The sequence below is a fragment of the Callionymus lyra genome, chromosome 2, assembly GCF_982586985.1.
Source record: "Callionymus lyra chromosome 2, fCalLyr1.hap1.1, whole genome shotgun sequence".
Classification (NCBI taxonomy): Eukaryota; Metazoa; Chordata; class Actinopteri; order Syngnathiformes; family Callionymidae; genus Callionymus; species Callionymus lyra.
This window is the reverse complement of record NC_141819.1, coordinates 33,648,286-33,666,880: the sequence shown is the minus strand read 5'-3', so window position 1 is coordinate 33,666,880 and position 18,595 is coordinate 33,648,286. Positions and strand designations below refer to the sequence as shown.

Genomic DNA, 18,595 nt, shown 5'->3' with positions numbered 1-18,595 from the left:
ATCGTGTTTTTAATAGTTTTCCCTACGAAGTGCTTCATAAAATGGACTGAAATCGCACCGTTTCTACTTATTTCTTCTCCCAACAGTGTCAGTCACAATGAGCTCTCCATCGCCCGTCGAGCACGCGCAATCCAACGCGCGTGGAGTTTGTTTGAGCGCACACTGAAGGGGTGGGAGGGGGTTATAGTAGTCAGGTCCGCGTGTGTGTGTGTGCGCGCGCGCGGGCGCGTGTGTGTGTGACACTGATGGATGCGCCAATGGAGAGACGGACAGATGCTTGGGCGGATCTAACGGCATGCAGTGGTGGAGCGACGCGCACAGTCGCAGCGAGAACCGGCCGAAAAACATCCTCCGTGCGGCGGAGAAGGAGACGCGAGGACACGGAGCTCGAGGAGTCTCGGGGAAGACCTGACTTGGATCTTGTTCCCCCCTATATTTCTCGGCAGATGAGAGAGGACCAGATCTTACGATTTTTTGCTTTTTTTTGACCAAAAGAAGAGGCGCGTCTGAGAGACAGCTGACACTTGGCAACTTACCTTTTATCGTGCGTGGACAACAAAAAAAAAAGAACTTTACATAAGAAACGCGGACTTTTCTTACCTCAAAAGTTATTTATTCCGCTTGCTCGTGGAGGGGAGACACTCCGACGTTTAAGGACGAGATCATCGGCCACGAGAGTTTTTTGGCGAAACAAGCCTCATCCGTGCGCTCCACGCATCCAGCCCGCGTGCATGGGAGCCGCCTGAGCCCACCCCTGTTCCTCCTCCTCCCTCCTCCTCCTCCTTCCTCCTCCCTCCTCCTCATGAACATTATTACAACAAGGGAGACCCAATCAAGCACGTATCTCATCGATCCACACGCACACACGCACACACACACAGTGGGTTTTTGGATCGGGGTCCTCAGTGGATTCTTTAAAGAAAAAAAAAAAACCCACGTCCCGATCGTCACCTCCTTTTCTACCACTGCATGTGGGTTTTTTTTGTGTGTGTGTCCCTCCCCACACTTCACCTCCACTGGACTTGAATGGATCTTTTCTCGTGCGTGAGATTTTTTATTTTTCTATCATTACGCATGAGGGAGTAAAACACCCAAAAAACATGGTGCCGAGGATAACAGTGGGTACGTATTTGCTCTGTTTACAAGCGAATGAATGACAAGCAGTGGGAAGGGTGAGACACTCTGAGAGGAGAGAAAAAAAAGGGGGAGATATATAGTGAGAGAGAGAGAGAGAGAGAGAGAGAGACGTGACGCCTATCAGCCACGGGGAGGTAGACGAGGCGCTCCGGTTGATGCGCGCTGTCCCCCTTGTTTGCGGACTTTTGACTGACGCGATCATTCTGGTTTCATCCCCTCCAGCTCGCCTGTTGCAGACCCTCAAACGCAGGAGGACCTCCGAAGAAGAAGAAGAAGAAGAAGCGTGATTTTTTTCTTTTCTTCTTTCTGTCTCCAACGGACCACACCGGGAAGACACGCGCGACAAGAGAGAGTCGCGCTGGTCCTTCTTTTTTTTTTTTTAGAATATATATTTTTTGGCTGTTTTTTTTTGTTGTGTGTGAACAACAACAACACGCCCACTCGTGTATCGATGTGGGAGCAGTGACACGGAGAGAGAGGGGGGACTGTTAGCGAAAAGGAACCGCGGACCCCCACGGGAAAGCTCCGGATCGGCGGCAGCGGGGCCTGACAAGAACTCCCCGCCGGAGCTCAGCAGCCAGAATGCCGCGGAGGAAGCAGGAAGCGCCGCGGCGCGTCGCAGGTACACGCTGGAGCTGACTTTTTGCATGGAATTTACCTCTCGACCCCCCCACACCCCTTTAATAGCTTCTATATACACCCCCCCACATACACACACACACCCTCCCACCTCGTCCTACACGCACTTCTCTCCATTCACTTACCTTTTATTGATAATTTCACACACTCCACTGAAGATAAACATTGTTTTAAACTATTTATCCTCATCTTTTTTTTTCTATTGGATCCACGCATGGATGTTCAGAATAAGTATCGCTTCATCGATCACATCATTTGATTACGATTTCTTAATATGCAGGAGAATACGTGTACAAATACAGTTGTATATGTATCTTTATATTTGCTATAAGATCCAGCTACTCATATATCACTTTATAAAAGTTCAACTATAGGATGTCAATCACAAATACTTTATGCTCACATCATAACACTTTCAGTGCTCTAGAGTTGGACATTTTAACATATGCTTTTCTTATTTTCTTGCACTAATAAGTTTTCCAAAAATTGAAGGATATTGGTTTAAAAATTCTCAAAACTTCAACCTCCAATTTCTTGTTGTATCATAGTCACTCGTTTTTGTACATTTATATACATTTAACTATTTACTTTTAACTGCCTGTAGACCTGGAATATAATATAGATATTTGTCATGCTGATTATCCATTTAAATACCGAGTTATATGTCTGTAATTATTAAAAAATACATTTGCTATGTATTAGCAACAAGTAAAGGAACCTTTAACGGTGAATGAGCAAACTTCTGCAGTTTTGAAAAATAAATCCAGACTTGCTGTTTTGAACATCCATAAATCTTTATTTCAAAGATGAGCTCTTTCAGTTTAATAGTGCGCTCCTGAAGTCAATAAAAGTTCAGAGCATTAATCGTCTCCATGATATACCGGTAAACTTAAAACATATCTTCACGTTTAACCTTTTTAATTCCATATATTGATGATACTTTTATCTTTGATTGAATGGGGGGGAGCGGAAGAATGCCTTGCTAAGAGCAATGAGGGGCTTTTGCCCAGGAATACCTCATCTGCGCACAAGAAGTGAGCCATCCACAGTTCTTATAAATCTCTGCTACAGTCTGAAATAAAAACTCAAACTGCTTAAATCGTCTTCTTCCAGAAAGTAGCGACAAATTAAACTATTTTATTAAAATAAAGTAGTATTCAATTGTATACACTCTGATTTTTTGGCGCATAATCTTACAAATCCATAAATCTTTTTCACTCATTCTAAAAAGACATGGTCAGCATAATTGCATCGATAACTGTATCAATATTTGACAACTGTAGATATATTTCTGACTAGAGTCAAGTACCTACAAACTAGAACTACTTCCCTATGTCCTTAACTTTTATCTTATTTACTCCTTTTTAACTTCTAACGCTGGATATCGCTCACACATTCAGTTGAGAGCATAAACAGATGTTCACAAATCAAAGTTTTGACTTATGATTAATAACTTTGTCTTCTGGCTGAGTATTTAATCCATACGAAAAGTCCATAAATCAAACCCGTAGCCGTAAATCCTTATCAAGTCCTGGCTCTATAGCTTAAGTCTGGTCCACATCATCGTCGCCTTTCTTATCTTTTAGTTACACTTATAGTGGCTTTTTCTTTTTTTTACAATGAAGATTAATTTAGCTTGAAATATAAATAGTTTTAAAAAAAGGTTTCGCTAAACACATTGGGTGTCGTTAAGCAATCAAGACGTATAAGCTCCGCCTCAAATGGAACGTGTCACCTATTAGTATTTCTTTTAGTGTTTTTTTTTTAACACATCAAAACTTCAATATGCGAGACGTCTCAATAAACTTTCATTTAAAGACACGCAATATGCTGATCGGCTCATCATTTCTACATTTTGCTCTGATTTATCAGCCATCTGCTTCGTGTTCAAGACAGCTGTAGGCTTGGTAACTACCGACGGAAGGTGCTATACACGATTCTTATGAGGATATTTTTTTTGTGTGTTGAGGAAAGTTGATAGTAGGCTGTGGACGCTTACGTCGTTCACGTATGGGCAGCCACTGAGTTGGTTTGAGTCGATTCTTTGTGGTTAAGGTCGTCAGAACATGAGGTGATGTTTTTTTTTTCTTTTTTTTTTCGCTCTAATGTTTGTTTGTATCCGTGTTTTGAATCTCCTTTCTTGTTGCTATGGCGAGACAATCCACATCTCACAAACACACACACACACACTCTTTACGTAGCTCATGTGATGTATACGCTCCGTGTGTATTTATACCCTTAAGCACATGCACAGTGCTATGAAAAATGTAACTATTAGCCTAATCGGGAGGCGGAAGACTGGTTTGCTCCATCAGAACGACCCGTCAGAGCGACTTTGTTTCATATTTGATTTAATTGTCTGCCCTCTGACAGCCACATTCATCAATGGCCCTAATGGTCAATCAGAGACTGGCACACACACACACACACACACACCAATAAATGTAGGGGAAAGAGGCAGCAATGTATTCTCAGCCCAGGGGCCCCCACTTGATCAAAATGTTTTAACTCTAATGGACAACGGGAGGAGGGGGAGGAAGGGGTGGATGGACAGATAGATGGATGGTCGGATGGACGGCGCGAGAAATTCCCTCTTTTTTTTAAATTCAGCTGGAAAAATCAAGACCCGACGGAGAATGAGGCATTTATTTTCTGTAATGAGGACAAAAACTTTTCGGAAAAACTTCCTCCTCTGTTCTCCTCGCGCAGCTGCAAGTTATAAGGTTAAGAAGATGGCACAGAGCGAGTGATGATAAATTGATTGCGCCGCAGTCCTGGCATGAGTTGTGGGGCGGATGGCAAATGATGGGCCTTGATTGGGAAACAGGGGTGTGTGTCGGTGCGAGTACAACAGCCTCAGTTTTTCCTCTTCTGTGAGCGCTTTTTCAATCAAGAACGCCGGACATTAACAGAGATGTGTTGACAGGACTGAAATAATTGATGGCGACTTGCGCTGATACTAATGTCAAAAATCCACGTATACCTAAGTATTTTGTAATAATTCTGATTGATACTCATAACTGATATTTTCCTTCAACATATCGTCCTATTTTGTCAGTTGTGATCGTACAATGTAATGTTTATTTAGAGGAAATACACCCATAAAACAAGAATGTTTCTTGCCAGTTTACTGATGCCACAAGATGGATCCATACTTCCCTCTTAAGTGGATTGCAGGACATGCCACATAGATTTTTGGTGTAGAACTTACACGGCTTTAGCTTTTTAAAGTTATTATGAGTGAGGATAAAATACGGAACTTAACTTGTTGGGTCTTAAGAAGGACATTACACGCTGGATTATCAAGGACCGAGAGTCGCTGTCAAGAGAAAGACGATCTTTGAAATGTAAACAAGAAATGCGATATTTTAAGCAACAATTTCTATCAATATTAGGACCTTGCTTATGATTGAGGAGACTGAAATGGCCAGCGTCACTGATCAAAGTTTGTAAGACGACACTAGGGGTGTGAAAAATGTCAATACAGCGATATGATGCAATGTTCTTTCTTCCCCGATACAGTATCAATATTCAACAGTACTGTATCAATTTGTCTTCTTCAAGAACAAAACCCTTTTTTTTTATATTGTTTTTGCTTTCAATTTATATTTCAGTTTAATCGTAGTTATTTTGGTGGTTTATGTTTCATTAAAAAAATACAATTTTCGTATTTATTTACAAATGAATTATAAACAATTATGTAAATGTTGTTTTTATTTTGTTCCATTCAACTTCCGGCCGCTAGATGGCAGTAGTTATTACATCCCGCACAGCGAAAGGTACGATGAAACCGCACGAGATCCCGGCGATGACTGAGGACCAGAGGATACATTGTTTGGCTACATATTTTGCTATTTACAGTCTGTAAACTCTGCAACACCAGACTCAAGCCCTCAAGACAATACTACAAACAAATAATTGTTCTGACAGTATCACAATATATCGTATCGTAGCCTCTGTATCGTGATCAGATTCTTCTCAATACAAAGCTCTAGATGACACTAATTTCGCATTTGACTTCTCTTCCTCTGCTCTTTGAGGGAAAAATAAAAAGTCAAATCCAAAGATATCCATCGCCGACGCTGCCAGCCCCGAACAATAGCTCGAAAAATGTGGTTGAATCTGCTCTCACTAAAGACCAACCAGATGTTGACGATTTGGCCTAAAAAGAAAAGCTTTTTTTAAAAAAAAAAAAAAAAAAAAAAAATATATCTCCAAAACAATGATTCAAGCTTGAACCCGATTTCTATTTCCATCCCGGCGATGGAGCGCGCTCAGCCGTCGGAGGATAGGAGTTGTTTTGCCAGCTTCATTAGCGTTCTTCTAATTAGCCGAGCGTCTGATGGATCTCTGACAGGACTAATGATTGGAGATGACAAGCTCCGCACACTGTCACGCTCGCCAATTAGGCAGAGTTTGGGTGTAATCAACGAGATCTAACGCGTCCTCGCGTGCCCCCCACCACCCCGACCCCCTCCTCTCGATCCACCCCCTTTTAACCCCTCCTCGTGTCACCATCATGGAGGTGAAGGTGACGGCGACGTCCACTTCTTTGGCTTTTTTTTCTCGGAAAAAAACACATTTTCCAGTTGGTTGTTTGGCAGGAAGAGACGGTGAGCGACAGGCTTTTGTCTTCAAAAGCTTCAGCTTGACCAAACACTCATTGTTATGCCGAAGGAAGCATCAAACATTTTTTTAAGGCTGAATTATTTTGTATTTTTGCAGCTCTATTGTGCACAGCTGCAGCTCGGATCACACGTGTGTTTTTGTTCTCCAGATTGATGACGTCGATGCCGGCCATTATTAGCTACTGAGTGACGTTTTTTTTTCGGATTTTTTTCCACCTGATTTCTCCGGGAACGGCTATCATCAGCACGCCGTCCAAAGAGGCTAAGCATGATTTATGTAAATATTAACATCAAGACAGATCTGGTTCTGTCTTGACACCAGATAGATGGCAACCAAGGAGGAAAAAGCAGCTGATTTCTGTGATTTCTCTGCTTCCGCCTGTGTGTGTGTGTGTACGTATGTGTGTGATTGATTGTAGATGAGAGCGAGAGATTAATCATGCTTGATGCATGTTAACGTTGCACTCGTGGAGGATCTAAGTCAAGATGCAGTGGCCCATTTAAATACACACACACACACACACACACACACACACTCTCACAGACAGAAACACACAGACATTTTCTCACAAGGGCGAACAAATACACGCTGAGGATTGTGCTGTAGAGACACAGTTTGAACTTTAAACAATATTGATAAAGAATTGTCAAAACAAAAGCCTGGGAATCAATAACAAAATGAAGGGAATGGTTTCATCTAAATGATTGTATGGAGCCATAGAATACCTTGTAATACCAAAGAGCAAGATTTTATATTTTAGCTTCATGCATTCCTTTGACTTGTATCGCTTCACAATAACAGTAGTTTTTCCACTTTTCTTACCACAAAAAGAAGTTCTCGCATAGAACATTTTTCTGTATATATTGATTTAAGGGGCATTTTTAGAAGAAAAAATGACTTCATGTTTTTGCAAAAGAACTGACCTCGGTAAAATGCAGCGGTCGGTATTTATGTTATATCGGGTCACAGTTAAACTAAACGAGTTAACAAAGTATTTTGTTTTGCACTTTTTTGATCTGTTCCTCAAGTATTTCAAGATAAACACTTTTGATTATCTTTGAACAAAAGTGCTTCTATATGTTAAAGGTTTTTGTTTTGTCCATAGTTCCCCTATTTTTAATTTAAGTTCTTCAAATTTAAGTGACAAAAAGGACATTTTGGTGTGTATTTATATAGGTTCACCATCTTATGAATATCTATCCATCCAGCCATGGATATTTAAAATACTTACATATTTATTTGATTGCACTATTCAAACCAAAATTGATTGAACGTGCAAACCATTGATATCCTTTGGTACATTATGGTAAATAACAGAAAGGAACAAAATCTCATTTTTAATTCAGTCCATGTCTTTTTGAACATTAAAGCACTATCTTGTTTGTTTCATCTACATTTATGACAAAAGATAAAGAAAATATTGAAATATCAAAGTATCACAATGTCATTTTTCTTAATACTGTGTTGACATTCAACAGCACTGAATCGATTTTTATGTATTTATCTATATATTTGACTTGACTTTTCTCAGTTCTTTCATTGTATTTGTTTTACAATATTGTGTACAAAGTACAATCATTTTTAATGTACAATTATCATCCAAATATTCACTGCAATTTTTATTTTATTTTTGTGTTACTATTAAACTTCCCACCTCTAGATGGCAGCATTTAAATCCTGCAATGACAGAGGACGAGAGGATACAGTCGACTCAAACAAATTGTGTGTGTGGTCTGTAAATACTGCAACACCAGAGTCAATTCCTTGGACAACGCTACAAATATATCCTTGTTCCTACAGTATTATTGTATTGTTGCCTCTATATGGTGATACAAAAAAGTCACAAAAAAAGCGAATCTAACCTGTTAAAACATACTCAAAATACTCAAGTGATGTTGAAGTACAGTAAACGTTTATTCACTTATTCAAATATTCTTTGCGCCTTTAAATATCGACCGCTCCGACATCTACCGAGAGCCTTTAACAAAGATCACATCTACACATCCCTTTAAGTCAGGGCAATCTCAAGACGTTTCCACGTTGTGATCACCCTCAAGTCCTGCCTGCCTGTCCCACTTTGTGCCGGCCCGGGTCTTTCCCAGGCTGCTAACTGACACTGTGATTAGTTATGGCTTCCCTCTGCTTTTCTTAGTGCTCCTGCCCCGCAACGCTCCGCTACAATGAACCGGGAGACAGAGAGAAGACGGGAGCAGTTGCATAGTTAAATATTCTATCATAGGCCAAGACAGAAAGGGAATGAGATTGTGAAACAGATTATGTGCGGGAGAAGGAGGCAGAGAATGAAAAAGCAAGCAAGTAGACAATCAGAGACGGAGGAAATGGGAGGAAGAGGGGGGGAGGCGAACCCTCACCCACGCCCCTCCCTCCCTCTCTCCCCCCCCCCTTCTTCCTTGAGGATAAGTGGCTGATGGTTTATAAACAGTGTTTCTTATCCCCCTGTTCTCGCTGAATCTTCCGTCATGTCTCCCATTAGGTTGACAGCTGTCAATTAGAGCCCCCTTGGTCGGGCGCGCTGCACTTTATTGCCGGCAGTTGATGCTGTCATTTCGCTCCCAGTTTCGCCTTGAGCGCTATCACGAGCGCTCAGTCAATAGCTGATGCATCAGCAGTTATTTCTTAAATTGGCTCACAAGGCTGCATCCTTTCCTCATTTTTTTTTTCTGCCTCCCCATCATCCCACAAACCTCACCCCCACAATTCCATCGCTTCTACTTCACCTCATAAAAAGATGTTTTTGTAGCCATAAATGAGAGAGCGGCAGAGGCAGAACACATTATTTGTGAGTGTTTTTTTTTCTTTTTTAATTTGGAAGAAGCGTGTCTGGGTTCATCAACGTAAAGCCAGACGAAATAATGAATATAGAACTTTTGGATTTGAGTTTGGCGACAAAGAGATGTGTGGCTGTGAAGAGCATTCAATACAACCACATTTGATCTTCTTTTGAGTGTAGTTCTCTCCATGATAGATAACAAAACAGGGCGATTGAAGAACCCAAGGGGTCACATTGTATATGTGAATGTAGTGAGGGGCCGTCAAACCAAAGAGACATAGGAATTATGAAACTAAAACAAAATAGCAGATATAACAAATAATGAATAAAGTTTAATGTTTTAGACCAGTGGCGGGCAATTCAATTTCCTACAGTGGGGCCACAATTTATACAGTGACTATTGTGAGGGACCATCAAAAAAACATCTCTGAGAGAAAAAGCCTAAATATAATGGAAACACTAAAATAAATTATAATTAAATCAAGCTAAATCGGTTTTTTTTCCTATTGTATTTTATCTAACTTTAAATAAAAATCTAATGTTCAAATTTGTTTATCATCCATCTTTTTTGAGGGTAAAATGACCAATTACGAAAGAAAAGAAATCCTAAGATATATATCAAGAATTATAATAAAACAAAATTAAATATATATATATATATATATATATATTCTAATAAATATTAGAATAGTATATGTATAATATATTTAAACATTGTCTTAAAAAATATATTTGTGTTTAAATAATACATAAACAATGTTTATTAATTATATAAAAAAAAGTACAAAAATAATTGTTTACCAGGTTTTCACTAGTTGCATATCACTATGGCATTTTTTTTAATTACAGTATTATATACAAATATTTTATAATTAGTAAAAATAAAATGCATTTTTACCACCTCAGGACTTTTTTTTAGAGTAAATACCCACCCGGGATGGCTCTGACTGACCTGGTATGAAATAAAAAAATAACTACATACATTTTTTGTTATTTTAAATATTAAAAACAAACATAATGAATTGTTAAATCCTCTGTATTGTCTCTTTTAAGCCCTCCTAAAACCTATTTTTAAGATACAAATCTATTTTAAAATGTTCTTCTAACTATTATTGTCTACAATTTCTGTTTTTGTTTTTTTTATTACAAGTACGTGTTAATCTGGTTTATTATTTTTCCTTGATTTCCTTTCAACTGGCCCCAGTTTGTCAAGTGTTCATTTATCACTCCACATTGATTGAACACGATTTATTCTCTCAGTCGATCTGAGGAAGTTACTATCTTCAAAAGTGTGTGTGAAGAGAACGGGGGCATGGATTTTAAGTAACTGCCAGCTAAGTGAAGGTCGAGACAGTGGAGGACAAGGTGTGTGTGTCATCTGGGCCGAGGTCCAAGTCTGGGTTTCTGCTTACCTCCAGCAGGAGGGGTCGGGGCGGTGGGTGGTGGGTGGGGGGGTCTTTATGTCTGCAGCATGTGTGCCTGTGTGTTTGGGTGCTCGGTCTCACAATCAGGGCCCTTTGCTTCCCTTTCCCACGGCAGCTTTGGCTGCATCGCGATGAGACTGGCAGCCATCAGTCCGGTGTGTGTGTGTGTGTGTGTGTGTGTGTGTGTGTGTGTGTGTGTGTGTGTGTGTGTTAGTGGTGGTGATGAAAGGCAGGGGAGCCAGCGAGGACCCGTCTGAGGGCCTGGTAATCAGGGCCAGCCTGTGCTGACATCCTTCTCAAGTTGACAGCATCTTCCTCTTCTCTTTACACACACATGCATACGGCTGACTGGCCACTACTTATTCGCTGCCGGGATGAAAGAAAAATACAGACTTGCTTCTGATCCTTCCTTTTCTCTTGGTTTAGTTTCTGATGAAAAGAATTGTCTGCATCAGACTTGGACCAAGTGAAGCCAGGGGGCCCTTTGACTGTATTTATGTGGCCCTCATGAGGTCAAAGATCATTGAGACACTAGATATTTTATTTTGTATTCGTCTGTATTATCAAATTAGACTTTAGGGATTTGGTTTTAGGATTGATTTTGGCATTTTTCCCATCAGAAATATTTAAGTGAATATAAAAAAATATTTGGAACAAAAGTGCTTTTGTAAAAATGTAATATTAAACACAATAAAAAAAATATTTAGCTTGATTTTATAGTTTTCACACAAAAGCCACTGTGTACATGTGGCCACTGAGGAAAATCTTATTGCCCGCCACTGGTCTAGATTGACCCCAATACCAAAGTCCAGTTCACAACTGGCTCTTTTACATGTCCACTCATCATGAAAGTATGTCGTCGCACCAGCGATGGCGGTTTTGTTTATTACCTCATTTTTAATAGATCTCACACAAAATAATTTTTAGTTTATCACATCAACATTCCTTTTGCATTCTGGTAAAGCTTCACGAAGCAGTGGTATTGTTTTCAGAGCCCACTAGATGTCGGTCTCTGCATTATTTTCCTTTTGATTCGAACCACTGTGCTAATAAAACATCACCTCATTTTTAAACTGATGGCGCCACCTACTGACCTCTAAACAACATGGCACTGCTTCATGAAGCTTCACCAGCCCAATAAGATGGTAACAAAAACATTACGAAAGAAAAGTAGTTCACTAAGGAGTAGTGGTGTAGTACCATATATATAAACCTAAATACATACATTTTCTTTTAATCATTTTTAAATTATTAGTTTTTATTTAGTTTTTTGGCTTTTACATCCTATTCAATTTCATCATAGTTGTCATTCTCAATAAACATCTAAATACTTAATGCTTTTGTTTTGAATTGCAATGAAACTTCCAGCCTCTTGGTGGCGGGTGTTAGTACGTCCTCCGCAGCTAAAGGAACAATGAAATCCTGCGAGATCCAGGCGATGACTGAGGACGAGAGGATACAGTAGACTCTATCAGATTTTTGTTTCAAAACAACTGAAATAAGTTACAACTTATGTAAGTTATGCAACAACAGGGTCAAGTCCTCAGACAATACTACAAATATATCCTTGTTCCTATACTATTGCGATATATCGTATCGTTGCCCCTGTATTGTGATACGTAACAATACACACCCCTAGTAAGTAGAGGCTTAAAATACGTACAGAAGGCAGGAAATGTTTTGGTAGTCCAAGAATGATGAGGTTGGTGCAGTAGCTCTTCAACACTGATCTTACCTGGTCATGTGTCAACTTAAAAGTCAACGGTGACTTCACGACTGACCAGAACTGCCAGCTCACATTGATTCATGCCCTCGCAGAAAGGTGAGCAAATGAGAGAGTGTCGCCCGGAGAGAGGAGAGCCAGACGAGAGAGAAGGAAGGCTGCTTTATTTTATACCACGAAGGCCTGTTGCTAATTAATGTTTCTTGGTTGCTTTCTGTCGGAGCTGAGTAATGTTTTTGATCTTTATGCCTGATAACTGCATACCTAATGAGATTTCAAAGCTGGTGGAGATGGGAGTTGCTGCTCCCTGCAATTATTGACAGATGCCTTTTCTCCACCACTGGCTGCCTCGCCATAAATCCTTCCTCGGTAATGAGCTTGAGAAGTGCCACCCTGCCAGTGAGCTAATGAAACTGAGCAAGAGAGGGAGGGGGCATCTGTGTGTGTTTGTGTGTGTGTGTGTGTGTGTGTGTGTGTGTGTGTGTTCAAAACAGTGCATCGCACTCCTCTGACACATTTTTTTCCCCCTTTTTAAATGCACTCGGCAGATGTCAGACACCCCATGACAAGGGGGAAAGAGGAGCAGGAGAAAGATGGTTACAGGAGGAATTAAAAATAATCATTTTTTGTCTGTCTATTTTCACGGTCCCCTGGTTCCTCCTTGAAAAGCTATTTGTTCTTTTCAGCGCTTTTTCATGACTGTAGACTCTACTGAGCCATATTTGATTTAACAACATGAAACCTTTTTTTTTTATTTCATATTTCTTGCAGGCATTGTTGGCTACCTTTTGATGCATGTTTGAACTGTTATCAATCAAAGAATGCATTTGTTACTGTGACATATAAAAAGGTGGAGACGTCTTATTGTACTTTTTGTGCTTTTCTTCAGCAAAAGAAATTCTTACAGAAATGGTTCTTGATCTATGAAATAAATCTTAAGAACAAAAGGTCAATATTCAACCAAGAAAAATGATATAAAAACTAATCTTACAGTTTAAAAAATGTCTTTATTTATGATATAAAAAATATTTCAACTGAAGTTTTTGTAAAATCAGTCCTATAGACTCCTCTAAAGTCTGGATCCAAGATGTACAATTACATTTTCTTCAAGGGGCCACATTACAAAATGTGACGAGGGGCCATTAATGCCAAATGAAACGATAAACAACAGCAATGAATCCATTTTTACATTTATTAATTTATTAATTTATTATTAGAATTTGATGTACAATTAACATCAAATTATTTACTGTGTTTATTTTAGTGTTACAATTAAACTTCCCGCCCCTAGATGGCAGCAGTTAAATCCTTGAGCAGGCGACTCCAGCAGCTTTTAAAGCTCCCGTTTTTGATTTCAAAACAAATAAAAGGAAAGTGAAGTGAATTGTCACGTGGTCTGTAAATTCTTCATTTTCTAATTTAAATAGCGGGAAAACAAAATGAATATATGAAATAAATATATAAATATACAGTCATGGGAAAAAAATAATTTCATCAGCCTTAGTGGTTATTAGGAAGTATCTCCTTTGTGACTTGCAGACATCAAATAAAAAGCACTTTTTATCATAAAACTTTACAGCTATTCAAGAAAACATAAGAAACATAGTCACATCAATACTTAAATTAAACTCTAACCCAAACACAAATATTACACCTTTAGTCAGACACTAAAATAAACAAGACATTGAAGAAAAAAACACACTAAAATATTAACAAAAACTACAAGTGTAATCCGATCCTAAAAGTTTATTAAATTTAGTTGGCTTCAGTTGTAACTTCAAGATAAGATAAGATACACCTTTATTCTTCCCACAAGAAATGTAAGTTGTCACCGCAGTTAAATAAAAGTTATTAACCAACTAAAAACAATATAATAAGACAAAGTAAAACACAAACATATAACAAATAATAATAAACGTATAATGTTACAATACAGTAAAACATATTCAATTAATACATTAAAAATAATACAATAAATAAGTGAAATAATAAGTAAAATAATGACAAATATATAAAGACCTAAGAAAACATAGAAGTACAGAAGTATTGTTGTAACACACTAATTAAAAACACAATATTTTCTATTAAATAGATATCAAAGGGAAGAAAGAAACTTGTATCTAGGTCTGTAACCAAACGTCAATAAAATAAGAAACAAAAACCAAGTGGAAATGCACTCTTTAGTGGAGTCTTTGATCAATAAAGCCACCCCCCTTGCTTTGCCAATACCGTGGGTTGGATTTCCAGAACTCTTGTTTTCTGTAACTTTGAGCTCTTAAGTTGTTTCACTTCCCATTGATGTGGAGAGGGGTTTGTGTGCTTGAAGTATTTTAGGGAGGTTTCCAGGAACCTTAGGAGGCGAGCGGCGAGCAGTAGTCGCAGCGCCAAACAGTCGATTTCCCCTCTCTCATCGTCCGCACCATACATCACAGACCAACCCTTCTCTCCTGACACACTGACGTGTGTCATTTATCAAACGAGGCCTTGCCAGGGTCTAGTCAGTGTGTGTGGAGATGCTTTGCAATGTGTGTGTGTGTGTGTGTGTGTGTGAGCGTCCATGTTCTTCCTCCTGCATCTCAGGTCCAGCCCTCCGGGGCAGGAAGGAGGGGGTGAGGAATGAAGAGTTAGAATAAGCAAAGTGAGGAGGGGACGGGGGGGGGATTAGACTCTTTTCAATGACTGAGTATGTGTTGGAGAATTTTCGGGAGAAGCCGGAAAAGACGCCGGAGTTACACTTGCGTTTGGCCTCCCCTCGTTCTCTCTCGGGTGATCTCATGAAATCAGCGTGATATCGATACTATTTTAAACACAATTACTCACATGTGCGTCACGAATGGATTGTAAATCCGCCGTCCATTAATCTCGCCGATGCCCACTGGAGGTGTGCGCTCATGTTTGTGTGTCAATAACAATCTGTGTACGTCTCTTTTCACCGCCCTGGTCTTGTGTCTTGGGGGCTGCGAGGAGGCGCATATCACTCACGGTGTCTTATCACAGACACATAAACTCACACACTACACTCCCTAGTGAAGTCTTTCCACTTTTTTTTCTTTTTTTTTCCTCCCTGTCTGCCTGCCGATTCAAAGAGAAACCTTACGGAAGATAGATGCTGGTTACAAAAAAGGAGCCCATTGATGGATATGAATCTGGCCCTGCCATTCATCACTGCTGTATTATTTAGACTGGATCGCTACAGAGCTGTAACCAGAGCTACAGCGCTGGAGAGTGTGTGTATGCGGTGGTGGCAGGTGAGCGGGGGGGCGGAGAGGAACAGCCCGGGTCTTGGCATGGGAAGGTAATGGTCAGGAAAAGTGACTGAAAGCCTCATAAAAGGTCGGACATAAAAGATAAAAGAGGGGAAAACAAAGCTGTGTGTTTTTTCTGGTAGAGTCTCTTTAAGGAATTGGATAAACTTCTTAACAACTTGGATTCACTAGTAAAAAAAAAGTATATTCCTTTAACAGGAACATTAAGTTACCGTAATTCAGTGAGAAAAAAAGGTTAGAGAACTATTGAAATTGTTTTTTTCCAATAGCCAATATTTTGTTATGATTGTAGTCAAGACCGTTGAGATGAAGACACGTCTATAGACTGTTGAGACGAAGACAAGTCTATAGACCGTTGAGACGAAGACAGGTCTATAGACTGTTGAGACGAATACAAGTCTATAGACTGTTGAGACAAAGACAAGTCCATAGACCATCATGATCAAGACAGGTCCATAGACCATTGAGACGAAGACAAGTCTATAGATTGTTGAGACGAAGACAAGTCCATAGACCGTTGAGAGGAAGACAAGTATAGAGACCGTTGAGACGAAGACAAATCTATAGACCGTTGAGGCGAATACAAGTCAATAGACCATCAAGATCAAGAAAAGACCATAGACCGTTGCGCCCATTGACTTTTTAGACCAAGACAAGTCTATAAGCTGTTGAGACCAATAGAAGACCATAGACCATCAAGGCTAAAACAAGTCCAAAGGCCGTTGAGACCATGACAAGTCCGTAGACATTTAAGATCAAGAAAAGACCAAGGACCACACAGACCAAGAGAAGTCCATAGGCCGTTGAGAAAAACACAAGTTTATATACAGACCAAGACTAAATCATAGACTGTTTTTTTAGCGACTTTTGTGAAAGTGAACACTCTGCAACATATGATGTACGTTTTTTATCATATCAAAGAAGGTTAACATAGAGTGACACTGGCTCAAAAAGTTCAAGGTGAGTTGTCTCGCTTTAAAAAAGTCTGCAACATTCACAACTGAGAAAGAGTGGATTTCCTAAAAACCTTTTTAAAAACACTTACTTCAATTCATTCGAGCGAGCTTCACATCAGGATTATTTCAAAGCACTAAAACATTACTACACATGCTTTTAAACAGATTCTAAACAGATTATTCGATAACAGACTGTGTACGAGCCAGCAAGATTTGGTTTAAGTGACCCGATAAAGCAAACTAAATGCGAACTTGGGAAGATTTTTTAGGTGAGAGGTCGTGACTCGACCAGGTAGTGACGCCTACGATGCATTTGAATAACAAGTTAGTTGACCAGCGATATCAAAGACCAGATTTAAGGTAGCATTTGAGACCAGTCGTTGATTTTATTCATCAGACAAAAAACCTTTAGAATGTATTTTATCGTGCTATCATGAAGTCAGTTTTCAGGGTAGCATTGAGTTCTTCTCAATTTCTACTCGCTTTCATCTACTAGAATTTCAGTCCCCCTCACTTTTCCCAGGTTTCTATGGAGCTCAGGCAGATGTGGTGATTTATTGTGGCCATCCATCTCTCCGACTCATCCATCACCGGCTGGTTGCTAGGCGATCATGGCAGCAGCTGTTTGCTTTTGAGTTCGACAGAGGGGCCGTCAGTCAACGGCGGCAGGTGAAAAGCATTACGAGCGGGCTGTTGTCAAGCCGAATAATTAATCAAAGGCGGGAAGAGATAATTAAAAAGATATGATCCGTACCGGCTCTTGGTCTAGGGTCTGCCTAAGGAGAGGAGGCAGGAACGAACGAGAAACAGGAAAAGAGAGGAGATGAAGGGGAAATATTTCTGCGTCGTTTTTTTTTTATGATGACGCCTTTCTGATAATGGCAGACTTTGGTGTAGCTTTAGACTTCCTTTTATTTGTTCCTTTCTCTCCTGCTTCCATCGCTCTGCTCGACAGGTTTTCAGGGGGATTGGGGAGAGGAGTGAGTGAGTGATGATAAACCAGGCTATTCCATTTGATAGTGCCACTGGTCTAATTAATTAGGGGAGATCGGGCGGAAACAAAAGTGTTTTTTTTTGTTTTTTTTAGGGTGAACTGGCAAGGGTTCATCCTTCTTGTGGAAGTAACAGATAGGGCTAAGAGGTTCTGTAACCCTTTGCCAAACTCTGAGATTTGAACAGAGACACAAAACCAAAACAGTCAAAGACCTTAAAATATAAGATGGTTGGAAACACATTGAATTACTGTAGATAGAGAAACATTACATACATTCCATTCTTACAGTCTCAATATGTTGAAAACACAACCTTTCTTAAATAATAAATGGGAAAAAAAACATTGTAACATATTGTAACCAGAATCAGAATATTCTGTCAAAATGTTGCTAGTTCAGTTGATAGTCTAGTGCTGTTCAAAATGTGAAATATGAGTTTTTTACATTATTATTATGCAATTTCACAGTTAATGAATTACGCAATTTTTATAGTTAATGACACAAATGTCTTGCCAAATTTAACGGTAGAGTTTGGGCAACTACAGCTGCTGGTATTTTACCATTACATTTTTTTTTTACAGTGCAGTAGGCATGCAAAAAAACGCATCTCAAGATATCTTGCATTTACTCGCACGAGCAAAATAATACGTTTTTATTTGTTGTTATTAGTTATTGTTGATTCATTATGCATCAGTTCCTCAATACATCCATATTCTTTCAGTCATTTATCTAAAGTCCTACACAATAACCATGATTAGACATTCATATATTATGGTATGTACAGTAGACTGCTTTGATCTACTTGATTTAATGAGTGCCAAGTGAATTCATAGGCAAAGTGAGAGTATGATAATATTTTACATGTTGACTGAGTGTATTTTAGAAAAAATATTTGATAAACATCAACATATTTTTCAGGAATGGTTACCTCCATTTAAGTCAGAACTGATCCATCCCTAGAGAAGAATACTCACAAAAAGCTAAACTTTGCTTTGGTGTCAAAAAACTGTTTCAAATATATAAATCTCAAGTTTGCTA

General features: G+C 39.3%; 1 protein-coding gene across 1 annotated transcript in view; it reads left to right on the top strand.

The window, feature by feature from the left end:
• The first annotated feature begins 212 nt into the window (after positions 1–212).
• tshz3b (teashirt zinc finger homeobox 3b) overlaps positions 213–18,595 on the top strand; it is a 36,559-nt gene continuing 18,176 nt past the window's right edge. Inside the window, exons 1-2 of the mRNA XM_087784781.1 lie at positions 213–1,122; positions 1,360–1,759. Of these exons, the coding sequence (XP_087640907.1) occupies positions 1,720–1,759 (40 nt within the window). The 5' untranslated portion in view covers positions 213–1,122; positions 1,360–1,719. The remainder of the gene's footprint in view (positions 1,123–1,359; positions 1,760–18,595) is intronic.